This window comes from Lipophrys pholis, assembly GCF_963383615.2.
Source record: "Lipophrys pholis genome assembly, chromosome: 1".
NCBI classification, from domain to species: Eukaryota; Metazoa; Chordata; class Actinopteri; order Blenniiformes; family Blenniidae; genus Lipophrys; species Lipophrys pholis.
The window spans coordinates 26,639,898-26,657,698 of NC_137635.1; the positions used below are offsets into that span (position 1 = coordinate 26,639,898).

The window sequence follows — 17,801 nt, forward strand, 5'->3', positions numbered from 1 at the left end:
GCCCTGTTGTACTCTGGGGGTTGCTAAGAGCCTGAGGACAGGGAAAAGGTTGATGCGTATATATAAACATATATGATGAGAAAAAACTAACCTTGTACACACAGATGAAAATGTGTGCTCATTTCAGAGGCTTGCAGCAGAACAATCTTGGTGTGAATGACAAAAACGACTGACTTCACACTGAATGGAAAATGATATTATAGATGTGACTCACATATTCCTAGTTCTGCTGTTCATTGAACTGTGTACCTGTATGTTTTCATGCGCCCAGCAGAGAAGAACGTGTTGGGTACAAAAACAATGGTGGGGTTGAGAAACCGCTCAACATGGGAACCACTTCTGCTGAAAGCATCCTGCATCAAGTCCTGTGCCAACGGCTGTTCCGTGGGCATCACTGCACAGCTCACATACGCCAACACAGGCGAGGAGTCTGTAGAAAGTGAGTAGTGGGATCCTGCTCTGAGATCGTAGCACAGTGTAACACCATCAGTCTTTCATTATGTGTCACTACTGTTTCAAACTGTTCATGCTTAATATAGCAGGAACAAAAGCTGTATATGTCGAAAAATTATGTCCAAACTAACTAATGAGGAGATTTATTTAAAGTGTTAGATATAGATGCTTCTTCAAAAGCAGTGTTCGAAGTGTGAAGCCAGCCTTCAATGGGGGGCACCAGAGAGCGGAAGAGGGATCCGGGTAATGCTGTTTCCCTGCAGTATTTAACCTACGAATATCAGGAGCTAAAGAGTGAAAACACCTGTCTGATAAGAACAGGAAAACTTGAAGTCAGTATATTCTACTCCTAGACCCTATGTACATGACAACATGTTTAAGTGAAAATGCAAATGGAGCTTGGAGCCATTGAAAACACAGCTTTTTCAAAACGGCTCCCAAGGTGGAACTTTGAGAAAATACTCTGACTTCGTTGTTGTGTAAATGTACACAAACACAACTTTTTTCTCCGCAATGATGGGGTGGAACGCTGCTCTTACACATGCACACCATGGCCGTAGTGAATAAGAATTATTCTGGTCATGCACGGTATATAGACGATATTAACACTTGAGTGGCATGACTCAGTTTAAATATTCTCCTGGGACTAGGGATGGGACTCAAAAATAGGTTCTTGTTGAGAACCGGTTCCCAGTGTTTCAATTCCATGCCACATTTTCAAATGATTCTATTCAGGTGACATTCTATCGTTCCATTGAACCTGTTTCTGTGGCAGGGGCCTACGACACCAAGTGGCTCCCTGCTCTCTTGCACTGCGTAAGCAATGTGTCCTTCCCCCATGTTGGACTCTGTGGGTGGTGGGCCCATGCAGCGTCCCCACATCACTTGTTTGGGCTCTGGACAACCGGGAAATGTGGGCTACCCGGTCAACAGGCGCTACCCGGTCAACAGGCGCTACCCGGTCTCCGGGCGCTACCCGGTCTCCGGGCGCTACCCGGTCTCCGGGCGCTACCCGGTCTCCGGGCGCTACCCGGTCACCGGGCGCTACCCGGTCTGCAGGCGCTACCCGGTCTCCAGGCGCTACCCGGTCTGCAGGCGCTACCCGGTCTCCAGGCGCTACCCGGTCTCCAGGCGCTACCCGGTCTGCAGGCGCTACCCGGTCTCCAGGCGCTACCCGGTCTCCAGGCGCTACCTGGTCACTACAGAGCTTTCCACCTCGGGTGACCCTACCAGGAGCATGTGCTCCGGACGGCATAACTCTGAAGGTCACTCGGGTGCAAGTGGCCGAAATCAGTTTTCTCTGCAAGGTGGTGATAGAGGGAGGAGCTCAGCCATTCCGGGGAGACTCAAAGTCAAGCCACTGCTCCACCACATTAAGAGGGGCCAGTTGAGGTGGTTGGGGCATCTGATTAGGATGCCCCCTGGTCACCTCCCTTGAGAGGTTTACCAGGCATGTCCAACTAGGAGGAGGCCTTGAGGTTGGGCCAGGACGCGCTGGAGTGATTATATCTCTGGCTTGGCCTAGGAGCAGCGCAGGGTCATCCCAGAAGAGCTGGAGGAAGTTGCGGGGGACAGGGATGCCGGGGCTTCTCTGCTCTCTATACTGCAACCACGACCCCAAACGGACTACGCGTTAAAGAAGATTGGTGGATGGATTCCCTTCAGGATTCCAGTGGGCACAAATGACAATGTTATTCTCCAGTACAGCCAGCACCCAAGCTACACAAATGCTCCAAAGCTTTCTTACATTTCACGAGAAAGGGTGGCAACAGTGCAACTGCAATACTTACAAAGTGGATATTTCATCAAGGGAAAGTAATACTAGCACATACAGATAACTTTGAATGAATGTTGTGTTTTCGATCCACTCTGGAGAATCTCAACCCAGCAGCAGCAGCAACATTAGCAAGTCCTCTGCTGTTATACGACGGGTTTCATTTCAAATGAGAATCGATAAAGAACTGAATTGTTAAGCAGAATCAAAAATGGAATCAGAATCATAAAAATTGTATCAGTTTCCATCCCGACCTGGAACTTGGTAGCTTTATAGTTGAGAGCAGTGTTGCCAACTCCGCATTAACGGAAAGTAGCTATTGGCTGTCCTCAAAGTCGCCAGAAGTTGCTAAATGACGTCATCACCTAATTTGCATAATTGGACATTCGCGTGTAATTGTCAGGCACGCTGTAGAATAGAGGAATAACATCGTGGAAGAGACAAAGTAAGTAAACAAAAACAAAACACCCTGAATGTTTGGAACTGCAAATGCTTTGTGCTGCTGATTCTAGTGTTTTTGTTTTTATTTTGGTCCTTGAAAAAGGACCGTGTGAGTCAAATGCAGTGATTTATTGGATCTGTTTCAGTGTGATTGAAAAAACATTTATATTTGCTCGTTGACGACAGTGACTGCAGAACCATACCTGCTTTCACCTCAGAGTCGCCAAACACACTAGAAAGTCGCCAATAACACCAGAAAAAGTTGCTAGATTTGTCGCTAGTTGCTTTTCACAAAAAAAGTCGCCAGCAGGACCTGAAAAGTCGCCAGATTTAGCGACAAAGTCGCCAAGTTGGCAACAGTGGTTGAGAGTCACTGTAACACCTTTCCAACTTGGTTGTCTGTCTGTAAATTCCCACAGTTTTTGTTTTGTTTACTGTTTTACTTTTTCACATATACAGCGGGTAAAATTAGCATTGAACACGTCACAATTGTTCTCAGTGACAATGGAAGAATGGGCCAAAATTACACCTTAACAACGTGTGCGACTAGTTTCTCCATACAGGAGGGGTCTTTAAGCTGTCACCACCAACAAAGGCTTTTGTAAAAAGTATTAGATCAATTTCAGTAAGCGTGTTTAGTGGTTTATCCTGTGTTCTTTCACACATAACTTAATTTGCGGAAATGTATGGTTCGATTTCTTTGCATGTGTGGATTACATCGGTCGTTACCAACATGTGGTGAAATTTTTATATCAATAGCATATTGTGACATATATTAAATGGTGACATGTACAATACAAAACAAGTGGGATCAGCTCAGTGTGAACAAGGGGAGGTTACAGTTTTCAGTTTATATTAATTTTCATTTATATTCAAATTATCACTTAAATATTGGTGTCTTTGTTTTTAAATGTAATCCTTTTTTAAACATTTTTTCCCCATCACATATATTTCCTATACTACATACAAACACTGTTCCAGTCTCGGTGGGTCTGAAGCAAGCCAGTTTCTTTCTATGGCCTTCCTGCCAGGTGTGAGAAGAATTTTAAGTATTTAGTTATCCTCATTCAGTACAACTTTATCTTTACTTCCCAGATACACTGTTGAGCACTTCTTGCTAATTGTAAATCCAAGTTCCTCATTTATCACAGAGTTCACTTTATCCCAAATTTGCTTTAATTTGGGGCAATACCAGAAGATATGTGTATGGTTTGCATTTGTTTGACCACATTGCTTACAGCCAGTTTGCTGTTTTAGTAATTGTTTGCTTTTTAAATTTGGTGTTAAAAAAGTATTAACTTTTTCCAATGGAATTCTCTCCATGTTATTGAATCTGTGGATGTCTGTTGAGTCTCACCCATGTGATACCGTTCGTCTTAGGAAATCATATTTAACTCTTCTTGTATTGAATGTATAATGTTGATTTAGTCTGACGTTCCATTAGACTATGATAAAGTTTTGATATGACAGCGCCCTCCAGTGGCCCAGCATACTAACTACATCGTTGTCTCTGTGTCCACTGCTGCAGTGCAAACGCACTCCTTTATTTTAGCGGATTGGGTGTTGTCAGGTGAAACGTTGTCGTGTAAACAGGGCTAACCAGTCAAAATCAAGAACTGAAAAGTGTCCCGTAGAAGATAAGACAAGACAAGAAGACAAGAAAAGACAGCTTATGATTGACGTCAAAATCTTTTGTTTATTCTGCCAACTGGCAAATATTTTCATTAAGAATCAGCCTATTTCTAAGAAATTAATAATTGAGCATGAAATGATTCAAAAAGCTTTTGTGTGTCTAACCTTTCTTTTAGGTGTGTTTGTGTACCCTCTGGGGGAAAAGGAGGTTGTGGTGGGTTTTGAAGCTGTTCTGGCCGACCGCCTGGTTGGGGTCCAGATCCAGAGCCGGGGCAAGTTGAAGGACTGCTGTTTGGATTGTTGTTCTGGATCTGGTGTGGATGGCCTCTGTGGGAATGGCCAGGATTGGGGCTGCTGCGGGAGCTCCAGCCTCGACATGCACGGTACCAATGGTGAGGACTCACGGTGAAGACATGCCGTCAATCACAAACCCTGATATTATACTAACATCAACCTCAACACATAGGAATTTTCCATCCATCCATCCATCCATCCATCCATCCATCCATCTCCTATACCATTTATATAGATAAACAAATGACTCTTGTCTCGATTGCTGCTCATCTCCTTTGCAGGTCCTGATGAAACACTTCAGATGTTTGTAAAGTGCTCTCAGTGTTGGAAAAATTGGACAAAAACTCAACAACTTCAGCAATTTGTAAAGAACCATAACACCGGAAAAGGCTTAGGCAGTTGAGACTGACCACAGTTATGTGGTCATCAATCCCACAAACACAGGAGCTTCTGTGTTCCTGCAGTCTTAAATAAGAAAGCAGTAGAATTGTACATGCATGCATTATTTATGCTTTACTGCACATCAGTAGATAAGAAGGCTGTGTGGTGGTGTAATGGTTTCCACTCCTGAATCACAGTACCCTGCCTTTAGCTGGGATTGACACATGACCTGAAGTTGCATTATACGGTAAAATAAAAATGAATGGATAGATTACTACATAAAACACAATCTCGTAAGATTAGCATTCTGCTGATATCAACAACCATTTCACCGTAGTAGTAAAACTATAAACCTGGTTTATACCTAGTTTTAGAGTTTATAAAATATATATTACTCAGTATTATAGTGACCTGATCAGTGTTGGTCAAAATACTTGGAAATAGTAATTAGTTACTCATTACTGATCACTTCTAAGACGGTGATCAAGTTCATCATTCATCATTCTCTCCAAAAAATGCAATAAACGACTTTACTGATTACTTATTTACAAAAGGATTAATTTACTTTAATAATTACTTTTCTGAGTTACTTTTCAAAAACATGATGCAAAAGCTGAATATGCTATAAAGCAATAAACCTTTCAACCTCATTCTATTGGTTCTGCAGATCTTATAAAACTGAATCAAATGAAACGCTGTCTTTTTCATTAGACTTGTTTTGTTAGTTTCAATATTTTAACTTCACGCACATTGCATCAAGCAGAAGTTAAATCAAATGCAACAGTCTTTGACTTGAAGAAAATACTTGAACATTTAAAGCTAGTTTCTGCACATTCAATCATATTTTGATTAAATAAAGCAAGAATTTTTTTGTTAACTTGTGTTTTTTCATATTCCAGCATATCAAATAAAAATCTTACTTGTGTATATATGCCTTCATTAGAATAAATGTAAGTAATAAACAATAGTAAAATAAGAAGTTAGTATCTGTTGACTGATTCCACTTTATTAGGGACCATTTGTTATTCTTTTTTCTTCCACTCCTGACGCCTCGTTGAGCAAATTTCAAACCACTAAACACGCTCAAATATTGACCAAATTTGGCACGCTGATAAAGACTGGCTCAAAATTTAAGGAAATGTAAAAATTAACCCCCAGAGTGCACAAATGTGCTCTCTAGCGCCACCTAGAAATACTTAAACGGCTACCATAGCCCGTAGGAATGTTGTAGGGAGATCAAACCAAAATTCAATTGTTCGTCTCATGAAGACCTAAAAATCACGTGCCCGATACCCCTGACCTAAATTCAACAGGAAATCTGCAATTTGCCTTTCAAAGTAAGATTTTCACCAAACGCAATTACCTCTGAGGGAGAATAAATTTGACCCCCTAAACATGCTCAAATGATCACAAAATTTGTCACGCTCATCAACACTGTTGAAAAATATAACAAAATGTAAAAAATCCCCCAGAGTGCCAAAGATGCTCTCGAGCGCCACCGAGAAACTCTAAAACAACCACCTAGAAACACTAAAATCGCCACTACCATAGCCCGTAGGAATGTTGTAGGGAGATCAAACCAAAACTCAATTGTTCATCTCATTAGGACCTAAATATCATACACTGATACCCCTGACCTAAATCCAACAGGAAGTCCACAATTTGCCATTCAAAATAAAATTTGCAAACGCTATCTCCTCTGAGGACGAATATCTTATTGGCTTCAAAACACTGTTGGGATTTATGGTTAGTTATTAGCATTGAATTACTGTAAGTACTAGATTACTGAAAGTAGTAAATCACTGGAAGTAATTTTATGAAAAATTTTAATAATTAATGGAAGTAAACTGTCATTTATTAATTACCAACCCCTAAAATAATTTATTAATTACTTAAAGTTAATAAGTTATCAAAAATAATATATTAATGAAAAATTTTACTTTGAATAAATTTGTTATTTATTCATTAATAATAAAAAAGGGGCACCACCAGAAAATCTGGAAATAGTTAATTACCAAAATGTCAGTCTAGTTTGTAAAAGGTTTATTTAAGTTAGTTAATATTTCTGTGTAGAATATAACAATCCTAAATAAAAGGGAAGGTGTGAGATCCGAGCACAGACTCTTACAAACTAGTGAATTGTCAACAATAAATACACAAGAATCATCAGGAATCGTTCAATTCAGCTAACAGCCGTTTATTAACTAAAATGTATTAATTCATAAATAATTCTGGAATCATCTCATAAATCAACACATCCAAGTAGCAAACGTCATCAAACATGGAGATCTAATCTACTAAACAGTGACACTATATACTGTGTGTGTGTGTGTGTGTGTGTGTGTGTGTGTGTGTGTGTGTGTGTGTGTGTGTGTTGGGGGGGGGCTGTAGTGATGAGGGTGAATGGGTGTAATGACCTTGAACGTCCACCAGGTAGAGGCAGACCTCGGATGGTCAGTGTGAGTGGGTGTAATGACCTAGATTGTCCACTGAGTTTTGGATGAGTTGGCATCCTCATCCAAGATGGCGGCTCTGGTGGGGTTTTCACAGAGCCAAAATGGTGGCCCAGTTGCTCAGACGCAAAGCCGAGTTGCTGTGGTGATAGGAAGACGCTAGGAGGACGGCTTTGTCGGCCCAGTTTCAATTGGATGTCGGAACATGCAGCCAGAACCGTGGTGACCGTACAGATGTGTCCAGGGAAAATGATTGTTGGTAATGATTGTGTTGTGCTGTGTTGTGTTTTTGTTGCTTTGTTCATGTAGTTAGTTAATTCATCTAGTTTAATTTGGTTTATTAGTTGAGGGTGGGAAACCAGGAGTGAAGAGGGTTTTGTGTGGGGTGTCGTCCTCCCATGGTTTGTCCATTAGGCTATGTCCTTATACAACCGTAACCATAATGTATTGTTTAGTGGAAAGGTTGCACTCAGTAAGCCAATTCCCAATTGTTATCTCCCATAAAAGCAAAACTATTATCCACTGAACTAATTACTCTTGCAAAAGATGTGTTGTGTTCCGTGCTTCCAGCCAGCAAATCTTTAAAGTCCATGAACTTACCCAAGGGAGTAAACACCATCTCACTTTGCGCGTTGGCGCCCCGCGGGCCACAAGTGGGCTGGGAGTTTGGGACCCCTGATCTAGACAGTAAGATGATTTTCTAGATTAACCAGCCTGAGCAGCTCTATCTAGACAGTAACATGAAGCAGGAACATGAATTAACAAAGAAGCAACAACAAAAGAGGAACATGATTTTGAAAGTTTAAGCAAATGATGACAGAGAACAAGCAACTTCAGCAACACCTTCGTGAGGAGTGGAAATGTGTGTATGTGTGTGTGTGTGTGTGTGTGTGTGGTTTGTCCACTGGGTGTGGCCGGAACTGTTGTGGGGGGACCTGTAGCGAAACCCCGGGGCCCGAGGCCATCGGGTTAGGGTTAGGGGTAGGGCTAGGACCACATCAGCATAATTGTTGCCCTCAAAGGGCCAAATGTAACTATAAGACAATATAAATGTAACCAAATGTAACCAAATATAATGTAAAACTGTAACCACTCCTAAATTTTAAATACCTCAAACTTTATTACTTATTCATATTACAAATATTACATATGCATTTGCATAGATATAAAAAAATATATTTAGGGACCGAGCACAGGCCAGGACCCTATTGTATCCCGTTCGCTTCTTCTTCTTCTTCTTCTTCTTATTATTATTATTATTATTATTATTATTATTATTATTATTATTATTATTATTATTATTATTAGGGACCGAGCAGAAAGGCCGAGGCTAACCGCTGGCTTCCAGCCGGGCTCATCCTGGTCCCTGTGGGTCTTAGACTTTGCTGTCCAGCCGTTGGGTGGGATGGGGGCTTCCTGCCCGGGTCCTCTTGCGGTGCCTTGGCGGGGGGGGGGTCTATCCCCGGGTTTTAGGCCGGCCGCTCGGGGGTGGGGAGGGGCAGCCTGTGAAGTCCGGCTGGGCCAGGGTCCGAGCAACGGGGGGACCCCCTCCTTCACGGAGACACGGGGCGCGGCGGTTGGGGCCTTCTCTGCCCTGCCGGCTTGGGGGGGTGAGGGGCGGCTCCTGGGGGTGTGGCGGGCTTCGCCCCAGGATTTCCACTCCTCATGAGATGTGTTGCTGATGTTTTCTGCCGTCATTCATTCAACTCTCAAAATCATGTTCCTCTTTTGTTGTTGCTTATTTGTAATTCATGTTCCTGCTTGAAAATCATGTTCCTGTCTAGATAGAGCTGCTCAGGCTGGTTAATCTAATAACAGCTGTAAAGTATTTGGATCAGTGTGATAACTGCAAATAATATATGTAGCACCCCGCCTCAATCTTCTCTCTTCTCTCTCTCTTTGAGCGTTCCCCCCCGGTCATGTACAGCAGCCATGCCAACTTCTAATAAAGCAGCAACAGGAGGAGACTCCAGGTCTCTTCCTGTTCAAGAGCAAAAACTGTTCTTACTCCAGAAGGTTCTAGATCACATCATAATGTTTGCCCAAGCTGCTGAACAGGACAAGGGGGGGGGGACTAAAATGGCTGACGTGGTGTGACGACGGACGGGAGGGAATGAGAGAGAGGGAGAGCGGGCAGTTAAACACTGAGGGTTTTGTCTCTGTTGATAAAGTATTTGCTGATTGTGATTCTGAGGAGAGGAGATTTTCCTCTGGGAAGGACATTTGAGCACAGCAGGGCAGGACATGATGCACCTGAATGCATCACCCATGTATTACTGGCATGAAGCTCGTTTACCCGTAAAAATCCACTAATATGCTTCATTGTTTAAGCCGCCGGGTTAAAAGTGTGCAAAAAAAAGAAATTACGGAATGTCCCGGTACGAGACGTACGCTAGAAAAATATCCCAGTATGCTGAATGGTAAAACTTAAAAGTGCCAGTACTGTGTACCTGTGCATACCGGCCCACTTAAAGCACTGAACTTAGTATATCACAGTATATCAATCTGAAGTTGAGAGAATAATTTATTGAGCAGAATCATCACCAGACAGACTGGATTGCTTTCCAGCCTATGGTCATTTTGATGTCTTCTCTAAGGATGATCATAATCTACACTCAGCCTTTCCACCATAAGTTTGCTGCTGCTGAGAATGAAAGTATTTGTGTGTTTGAGATATTGGGAGGTGCAGTGTCAAAGGACAACCTCAGATGTGTTTATAGTTCCATGCACTGGGTTACAAGCTCACGAACATCCAAACTAAAATTCAACTTTTTCATACGCCTCAGCAGACAAATTGTTTGAATGATTTTTCAATGGGTTCACTTGGTGCATTTTGTTCTTTTAGACCATCTAATCCTGGATGAGGATCTGGAGCGTACCACTTTCATTGTAGGAACTGGCGTCATTGGCCCAATGGATACTGTGTCCATCATCATTAGCACGACACTGGAACTCCCCACATTGGAAAATGGAGCGATTCAGATTGTCTACCCCACACTGCTGACCCCTATCATCACTGGTCACATGAATTCCAGCAGGAGTGAAAATGGGGGTAGAATGAATGAAACTGGGTATTTTGGCTAATAGATTTTACTTCCTTCTGTATATTCATTAAGATATACGTAATTTAAATTGACTTCTGTAAATCCTTTGTGAAGTAATCTTATTTGTGCTCCTCCTCAGGGCAACCAGTTGTTTTGGTTCCACCTCAGGAAAACCCGACCGGGTGTTCGACTTGGAGCAGCAGTGTGCTCACAGTCTTTTCACTGGTCCTGCAGTCAACTTGATGCCTTACGAACTCAACTTCCAGCTGCTGGTCCGAGGGGCCTGTCTGCTGGCTGGTACTGACCCTCCTAAACCACTTGAATTAAACCTGGCGGAGTTTTCAAGTGACTAAACCTCCGTCCATATGAGACAAAACAATATTTTTTCTCCCTGGCATTCTCAAAGAAAATCAGACCGCACGTGACTATGAACGTAGTACGTATGCCAGCCAGGCCTTTAGGGGTGCTGTGACTCACCAAATACACCAAAAACACAGAAGACACAGAGCACATAGAAATATAGAAGTTGACTCCTGTTCATAGACTTCTAGATAACTCAGAGTTATATAGGTCTATGCTGCTGCTCTTCTTGCAAGTATCAGTAGCTTCTGCCACCTGGAGCGTGTAGTCCGCCATTGTTGTAGTAATTAGGTGACATGGCGGACCGCAGTGAGGGCAGAGGGAACAATGACATCATCGTTTTCCACTGATGTACGCCATCTTTACCGTCCACACCTCAAAGTCAAGCCAGCATGTTAGAACTTCCCCACTCTGGGACCCGTGTTAAAAAAAACAACGTTTTCGTGCTCCTAAGACGCCGCCTCGTGTGCATGATCGGCCGAAAACAGTGCGTTTACGTGAAATAGTGTTATCGTGTGGTTCTCATGTACTACTGAGAACTCCCTCATGCTTATTTAACATTTATTAGACTCTGTGTGTGTGTGTGTGTGTGTGTGTGTGTGTGTGTGTGTGTGTGTGTGTGTGTGTGTGTGTGTGTGTGTGTGTGTGTGTGTGTGTGTGTGTGTGTGTGTGTGTGTGTGTGTGTGTGTGTGTGTTCCTTTTTAAAGAAGACACATTTAAAGAAAATATAATTTTAGGTTAAAATTTTAAAAATGAAAGGAGATCTAATTTCTTAATTTTCAGCTGTCAACATTTATACAGTATTAGGTTGGATATGATCTCACCTTGACTGCATTAGGAACAACTCTATTTCTGCCTTGTCACAGTTATGGTAAGAAACATAGGTTCAAGAAATATCCTGACAAAATCCAAAGTGAAATGAAGATCAGAATTGGTCTTGACCTACACATTGCATGACTCGTGTTTGATGTTCTTCACAAAAACCTCTTTTTCTTTATCATGAAACATTGTTATTTTTTCTGGTTGAAGGTCTGGAGAGCCCCACTCACGCTCTGAGAGCTGATGCAGATCCCAGTGCCCAAAGTGCATCCGCAACTTACATCACTCTGGCTCAGGAACATCCATATGACAGACACATAGAGATCATTCTGCACCTGAGTGGTCAGCATTTAGGAACCTTCCTTAAAAAGTTTGATTCTTCATGTTGTATACTTTGGCTCTAAATCGAGCTTCCATCCTCAAACATGCAGAATCCCACAGCCCATTACTCATCTTGGAAAAAGGTAGACTCTCCTTCAGTGAGTATGAACAGCTGATCAGTTCCCGTCGTGACTTCATTCGCTGCACCCGCAAGGATTCAGATCCCGAGAGAAAGGTTGGTGAATCCTTGTTATTCATCCGTCTTCATGCTATTACTGATGGAAGTGATGATGTAAGCTTCCATGCTTATGTCCCACCTGCAGCTGGAGTTCGTGAGGAAACGCCACCATAAGGATGTCCTGAGCAGCCCCGTCTTGATGCTGAATTTCTGTCCCGACTTACTGAGTGAACATCTAGAGCTGCACAAAGCCACCAGGGAGCTGCTGTTCCTGGTGGACCGGAGCGGCAGCATGAGCGGCACCAACATCCACCGTGTGAAGGTGAGCTGAGTCAGAGACACACCAGTGACAGTGAAGCTTCACATTTCATCACACACATTCAGAAGAGCTCCAAAGGATTGACAAATCCTTTCTGGTTTCCACAGGATGCCATGGTGCTGGCTTTGAAAAGTCTACCTCCTGGGACGATGCTCAACATTGTGGGCTTTGGGACCACCATCAAACCCTTGTTCACCTCCAGCAAGCTCTGCACCGACGTTAGTTTGACATTAATGTTGTTACAGAAGAAAATGACCTTAATAATTACTTTTCTGTATGATTTTTATTGGGAGAAGTTGTTGTATTATAGAGGACGAGCTGTCTCCTTATCGTGCTTGACCCACATTGTCCCACAGTTCCTCCTAAAATGGTGGGCCGTGATGGTCTGGAGGTTAGAGAAGCAGACTTGGGATCTGAGTGTTGATGGGTCATCACTGTGGGCTCCTGAGCACCGCTCCTCGTCTCACCTGCTCCCCGAGGGCCCTAATGACAGCTCACCGCTCCTAGTCTCTGGGAAGGGTGACATGCGGAGAACTTATAAAGTTACTGGTTATCAAGTGGTAGAATCCTCGGCTGGAGTTTAATTCCCAGCCGAAATACAAGCCACACAGTGGTTAGCGCTCTCAACTGTGAGTTCAAATACAGTGCAGAGTTTGCATTTCTCCCCATGTGTGAGGGTTTCCTCTTAGTACTCCGGTTTCCTCCCACAGTCTGAAAAATATGCATTGTGACCAAGACCCTTGGCCACTTTGAACCTCCATGGCCAGCCAGCCTCACACTTTATCACTTTCAACACATTTACTACATATGAATGCATTCTAGTAAAAAACAAAAAGAACATGGAGCCTTTTGATCGTGTTTCCGAGATGCATGTGTTTTCCAACCATGCAGGACTTTCTCTTCTGTTTTGTCGACTCTTTAATCAGTGAATAGGTCAGATCCTTGCGTTGCCTCGGTAGCGGAGTATCAGGTTTTATCTGGACCAGGGGCCACGAGGACCAGCAGTCTTTGCACATTCTCCTCACCATATTGTGGCTTTTCATGCATTTTCAGATTTGGCCTCATGCATGTGTGTCCACAGTGTCAGCCAAGGCAACGACACAACAGGTGCACATTCATGCACTTGGTGTTGTGTTCTTTTCTTTCCAAAAGGACTGTTTGAATTGTTTACTAGCCTCACAGATGAATCTGATGTCAAACTGTCAATGTATGTTTGAACACATTCAAGGTTTTTGCACAAACAGGGCATATGAAGTGGGTTTTTTGTTTTCTTGTCCTGTTCTGAAGATCTTGTTGCATTCCTCCTTGTATCCCAGGTAACTGTAATGCAGGCCTTTGAGTATGTGCAGAAGATGAGAGCCGACATGCGAGGCACCAACCTCCTGGGCGCACTGTCCTGGCTTTACCAGCAGCCTATGCAGCGCTGGTATCCCCGTCAGATCTTCATCATCACTGATGGATCCATCAGCAAAGTGGCCAAAGTGTTGGAGCTGGTACGCAGAAATGCATGTGCTGGCAGGTATGAAATTATCTGCAGTTAATCTAATTACATGGAAAAACAAGAGCAATCAGAGATTTCTGACCTCTGCCAAGGGTTGACATAAACACTGGGAATATTATTTCATAATTAGAAAGAACAGGGTTAGGGATAGATGAGACACTATTCTTACCTTCTTCCATGTTATCGTCTGCACCGTAGTTGAGAAGCCTGGCTTACCGCGGAGTTTCACTCACTAACCTGTGGCTCGTGTCTGCTGTCAAGCACCAGAGCGCAGCGGGACAACACAAACTACACTTCCCAAAACCAAAACAGGTTTTATTTATTTATATATTTATATGGAACAATAGCAGAAGGAGGGGCAGGGGTGTCCTCCCTGGGAAGATTCTGAAAAAATAGACCTTAAATGGAGCGTTCTCATGCACTGTGGACAACTAAATACTATGACATGTGATAGATTGCAGGACCAGTTGATAACGCTCAAACCAAACACCAAATGTGTTATGGAAGAAACATAAATACTAAATAAAAATTTTACTTCAGAGGTCACACACAATCCAGTTTCATCGTTAGTGGCTGGACGGGTAAAATTTGCTTAATAAATTTACAGTTGACATTTTTTCTTTGTTGTGGCGCACAGTGTACATGATGAAACTGTCTAGAATTTTGCAAGATCACACAATTAATACTGAAACTGACGACAATCTCAACATAAAGTCAATTTTAATGAAACATTCTGTTGCAAAATATAGTGAAATGTCAAAAAAACAAACTCCTATAAATCTATATAACCACCTTGCTCGGTGGTTTGTGGGTTGTGGCTGGATTGGAGCCTTTTGCGGCCAGTTTTGGCCCTCGGGCCTTATGTTGGACTAAACTGAAACTTGAGCCATCGCACAGCACCGTGCTCTGGAAGTTGCTGTCAGCTGTCCGCTCATTAAGGTGTGTTAACAGTTAAAACCTCTCCGTGCGCGACCATTTGTCCGCTCTCATCAGGTTCCCTCATCTGAGGTTCGACTGTACATATATGTTTAACAGCCTTGAGCAAGCTGTGCACTATTTTTTCAGCCATCTTTTTAGAAAATTGACCTTCCAAATGACGACTGGAGGCTTGCTGCCGGAAACGGTGCAAGTTTTGTGTTTGAGCCATAATCCAGTATAATATTGGAATCTGCTGCGGGACAATCAAAAATGAATTGAGAGCCGCAGTTGGTCCACTGGCCGTAGTTTGGACACCCCAGATATATAGTGGAATGAAAATTTGTAACAGTTATTTTGGTCACCACCAGAATGTAATGGGGTCTTCCTGTGATGAAAATGTACCTGTGTACCTATTTTCATGAAGAGAATCAATCAATCAATCAATCAATCAATCAATCAATCAATCAATCAATCAATCAATCAATCAATCAATCAATCAATCAATCAATCAATCAATCAATCGCCTTTATTGTCTTTGAATTAAGTACAACAAAATTTATTTTAAGCTCGGGGAAAAGAGAGACGACGAGAGGTGAGGAGAGGAGGAAAATAAAAGCAGATTCCAAGCTGCTCTATAAGGGAGCACAGTGCATTACCCAGGATTCTTTCACCTACAAACAACATTAATAGTTTACAGCAGTTATACGTCACACTGTCATGACACACACATACACAGGTCACTGTGGTATGCAACAATCAGAAATAAACGTGGAGGATTTTAGAACCTCCTCGGCGGAGTGGTTTGAACTACTGCTTGAAAAAAAATGCAAAAAATAGCACTGCAAGGATAAAATTCCAGAGCAAGGTGACGAGCATGAAGGGAGGAGACACAAGCAAACAGAATCATGAATGACAGAAAGCAAAGCAATGTGGAGGGAAGAAAAGAAAGGCTTGTAGTATTTTTCCGCCCCGCCTTGTAATCCTTTAAAGTGCTTTCCTCTGCAGTGTGCACCACGCCCCTCTGCTCTGCCCCAGGCCCTCCATCAGTGCAGAATCACTACATTTAAGCCTCGTTAGTATTCAGCTGCTTCCCTCAACCTTTTTAATAATCCTGTCTCGGCTCTTTTTAAGCTTTCAATGATTCCACTGCCTTGTGATCCAGCTTTGTCTGCTTGATAACTCTACATTTTCTTTTTCAGCCACAAATTGAAGCCGCATTGCATTTTTATTGCAGGCAGAACATTAAAGATCAATTAGTCCAAACTGTACACAGATATGAATTTTGAATTTCAAGGTAGACCTGGTACTGAAATTCCCATCAGGCTAATTCAATGTATTATGTAATTTTTGCAGATGCTTTGGTCTGGGCCTGGGTCCCCGGGCCTGCAGGAGGCTTCTACTGGGCATTGCCAAACTGACAGGAGGGACCACTGAGTTCTCAGATGATGAGGAAAGACTCCAACCCAAGGTCAGCAGCACTGCCACCTTCTGGTGAAAGAGGTTTCGCTGCAATGCTTTGCTATATAGCCAACCCAGTTTCACTCCAAAGTGTGTAATACTTTCATTTATCCACAGCTAAAGTGGTTTTTATAGCCATTTCACAAAATTGCACAAAAAAGCTCCCAGAAAATAAAATGGGCATGTTTCATCTGCCTATTCTTTTCTGCGGGCAGATTTCAGGTCACATGACTGCCAAGTTACTCTTGTACGAAACCTTCACTATCCTGCAAGTTCCAAAACTGTGGCTGGCTCAGGACAACAGAGCTGAGATAGTTAAGAGTTTATGCCAGCATTTATTTACAAAGAACATTCTCACCACATGGCAGCCCATAAGGGCAGCTGTGCACCCTGTACTTACGGCGTAGGACAAAGAGCAAGAGGCAAACTTCCTCTAGGCACCACTCCCTGTGACCATTTGCTCACTTCCTGTCCTCCCTGGCCCAATCACAGTGGAGGACTCCTTGCCTCACAGCCAACCTCCTTTCTTTGAAGGTGCACTGAAGACTGCAGCTTCAGGTTGAAGACACTTCCTGGGTCCATGTTTGCATATCAAAAGCTATTGTATTTTATTGAAACCAACATGGAGGCAAAGCAGTTTCATCCCAGATAGACGATTCCCAGATAGACGATTCCCAGATAGACGACGTGAGTGAATTGTTCGTAACATTTCAGTGACCTAGGATTAATTGTAATGTATTTTATTACTGCTGTCAATCGATTAAATGCACAATTTTCTGTAATTAATTGCGATTAATCGCATTGTTTTTCAACTGAAGACTGAAGCTTGTAATGGATATTTATTCAGGGAAAACCACAAAATTAACGTTGACTCAACACACAGAGTCTATAGTTAAATTCAAAGACTATTTTTATAACGTCCTTTTAGCTTTGCATGAAACTGTTTCCCTCCAAGATCAGCAAAATAATAAAAACATAAATCAATTAATAAACGTCTAACATCAGTCTGGGTTTTGTTAGAGTGCAGCTCCACCACTTTGAGGATTTGAATATTACTAGAAACAAAGTGGTAAACTTATTACATGAACTAAATGGCAGTAATATACTGTAATACACACGAGAGACAGAGAGAGACAGTAACACCCATTGAGAGAGACAGAGAGAGAGAGAGAGAGAGAGAGAGAGAGAGAGACAGCATGCACACCCGAACACACACTCGTGCAATGCACGCACACACGAGAGAGACAGGCAGTATTTCCTCCAGCTTTAGCAGTTTGGAGACTCCTGGTCAGCCAACATGGCAACCTGCTGTTTGGCTGCAGAATTACTTCTGTGGTCGTTAAATTCGGCTTTTCAAAATCCGCCGTCAGGAAACTTTTTAAATGAAACTTTCTGCCTTAATACTATTCCACTCATATTATGCTGCTCTGTTGTCACGGTGCTGCGCCCAGAGAT

General features: G+C 42.7%; 1 protein-coding gene across 1 annotated transcript in view; it reads left to right on the forward strand.

The window, feature by feature from the left end:
* Positions 1-300: 300 nt before the first annotated feature.
* vwa5b2 (von Willebrand factor A domain containing 5B2) overlaps positions 301-17,801 on the forward strand; it is a gene marked incomplete at both ends in the record, with an annotated part of 28,704 nt that continues 11,203 nt past the window's right edge. The window contains 10 exons of the mRNA XM_080461404.1: positions 301-439; positions 4,477-4,692; positions 10,274-10,499; positions 10,612-10,769; positions 11,862-11,993; positions 12,083-12,207; positions 12,296-12,472; positions 12,577-12,687; positions 13,786-13,988; positions 16,242-16,356. Coding sequence (XP_080317530.1) covers positions 301-439; positions 4,477-4,692; positions 10,274-10,499; positions 10,612-10,769; positions 11,862-11,993; positions 12,083-12,207; positions 12,296-12,472; positions 12,577-12,687; positions 13,786-13,988; positions 16,242-16,356 — 1,602 coding nt within the window. The remainder of the gene's footprint in view (positions 440-4,476; positions 4,693-10,273; positions 10,500-10,611; positions 10,770-11,861; positions 11,994-12,082; positions 12,208-12,295; positions 12,473-12,576; positions 12,688-13,785; positions 13,989-16,241; positions 16,357-17,801) is intronic.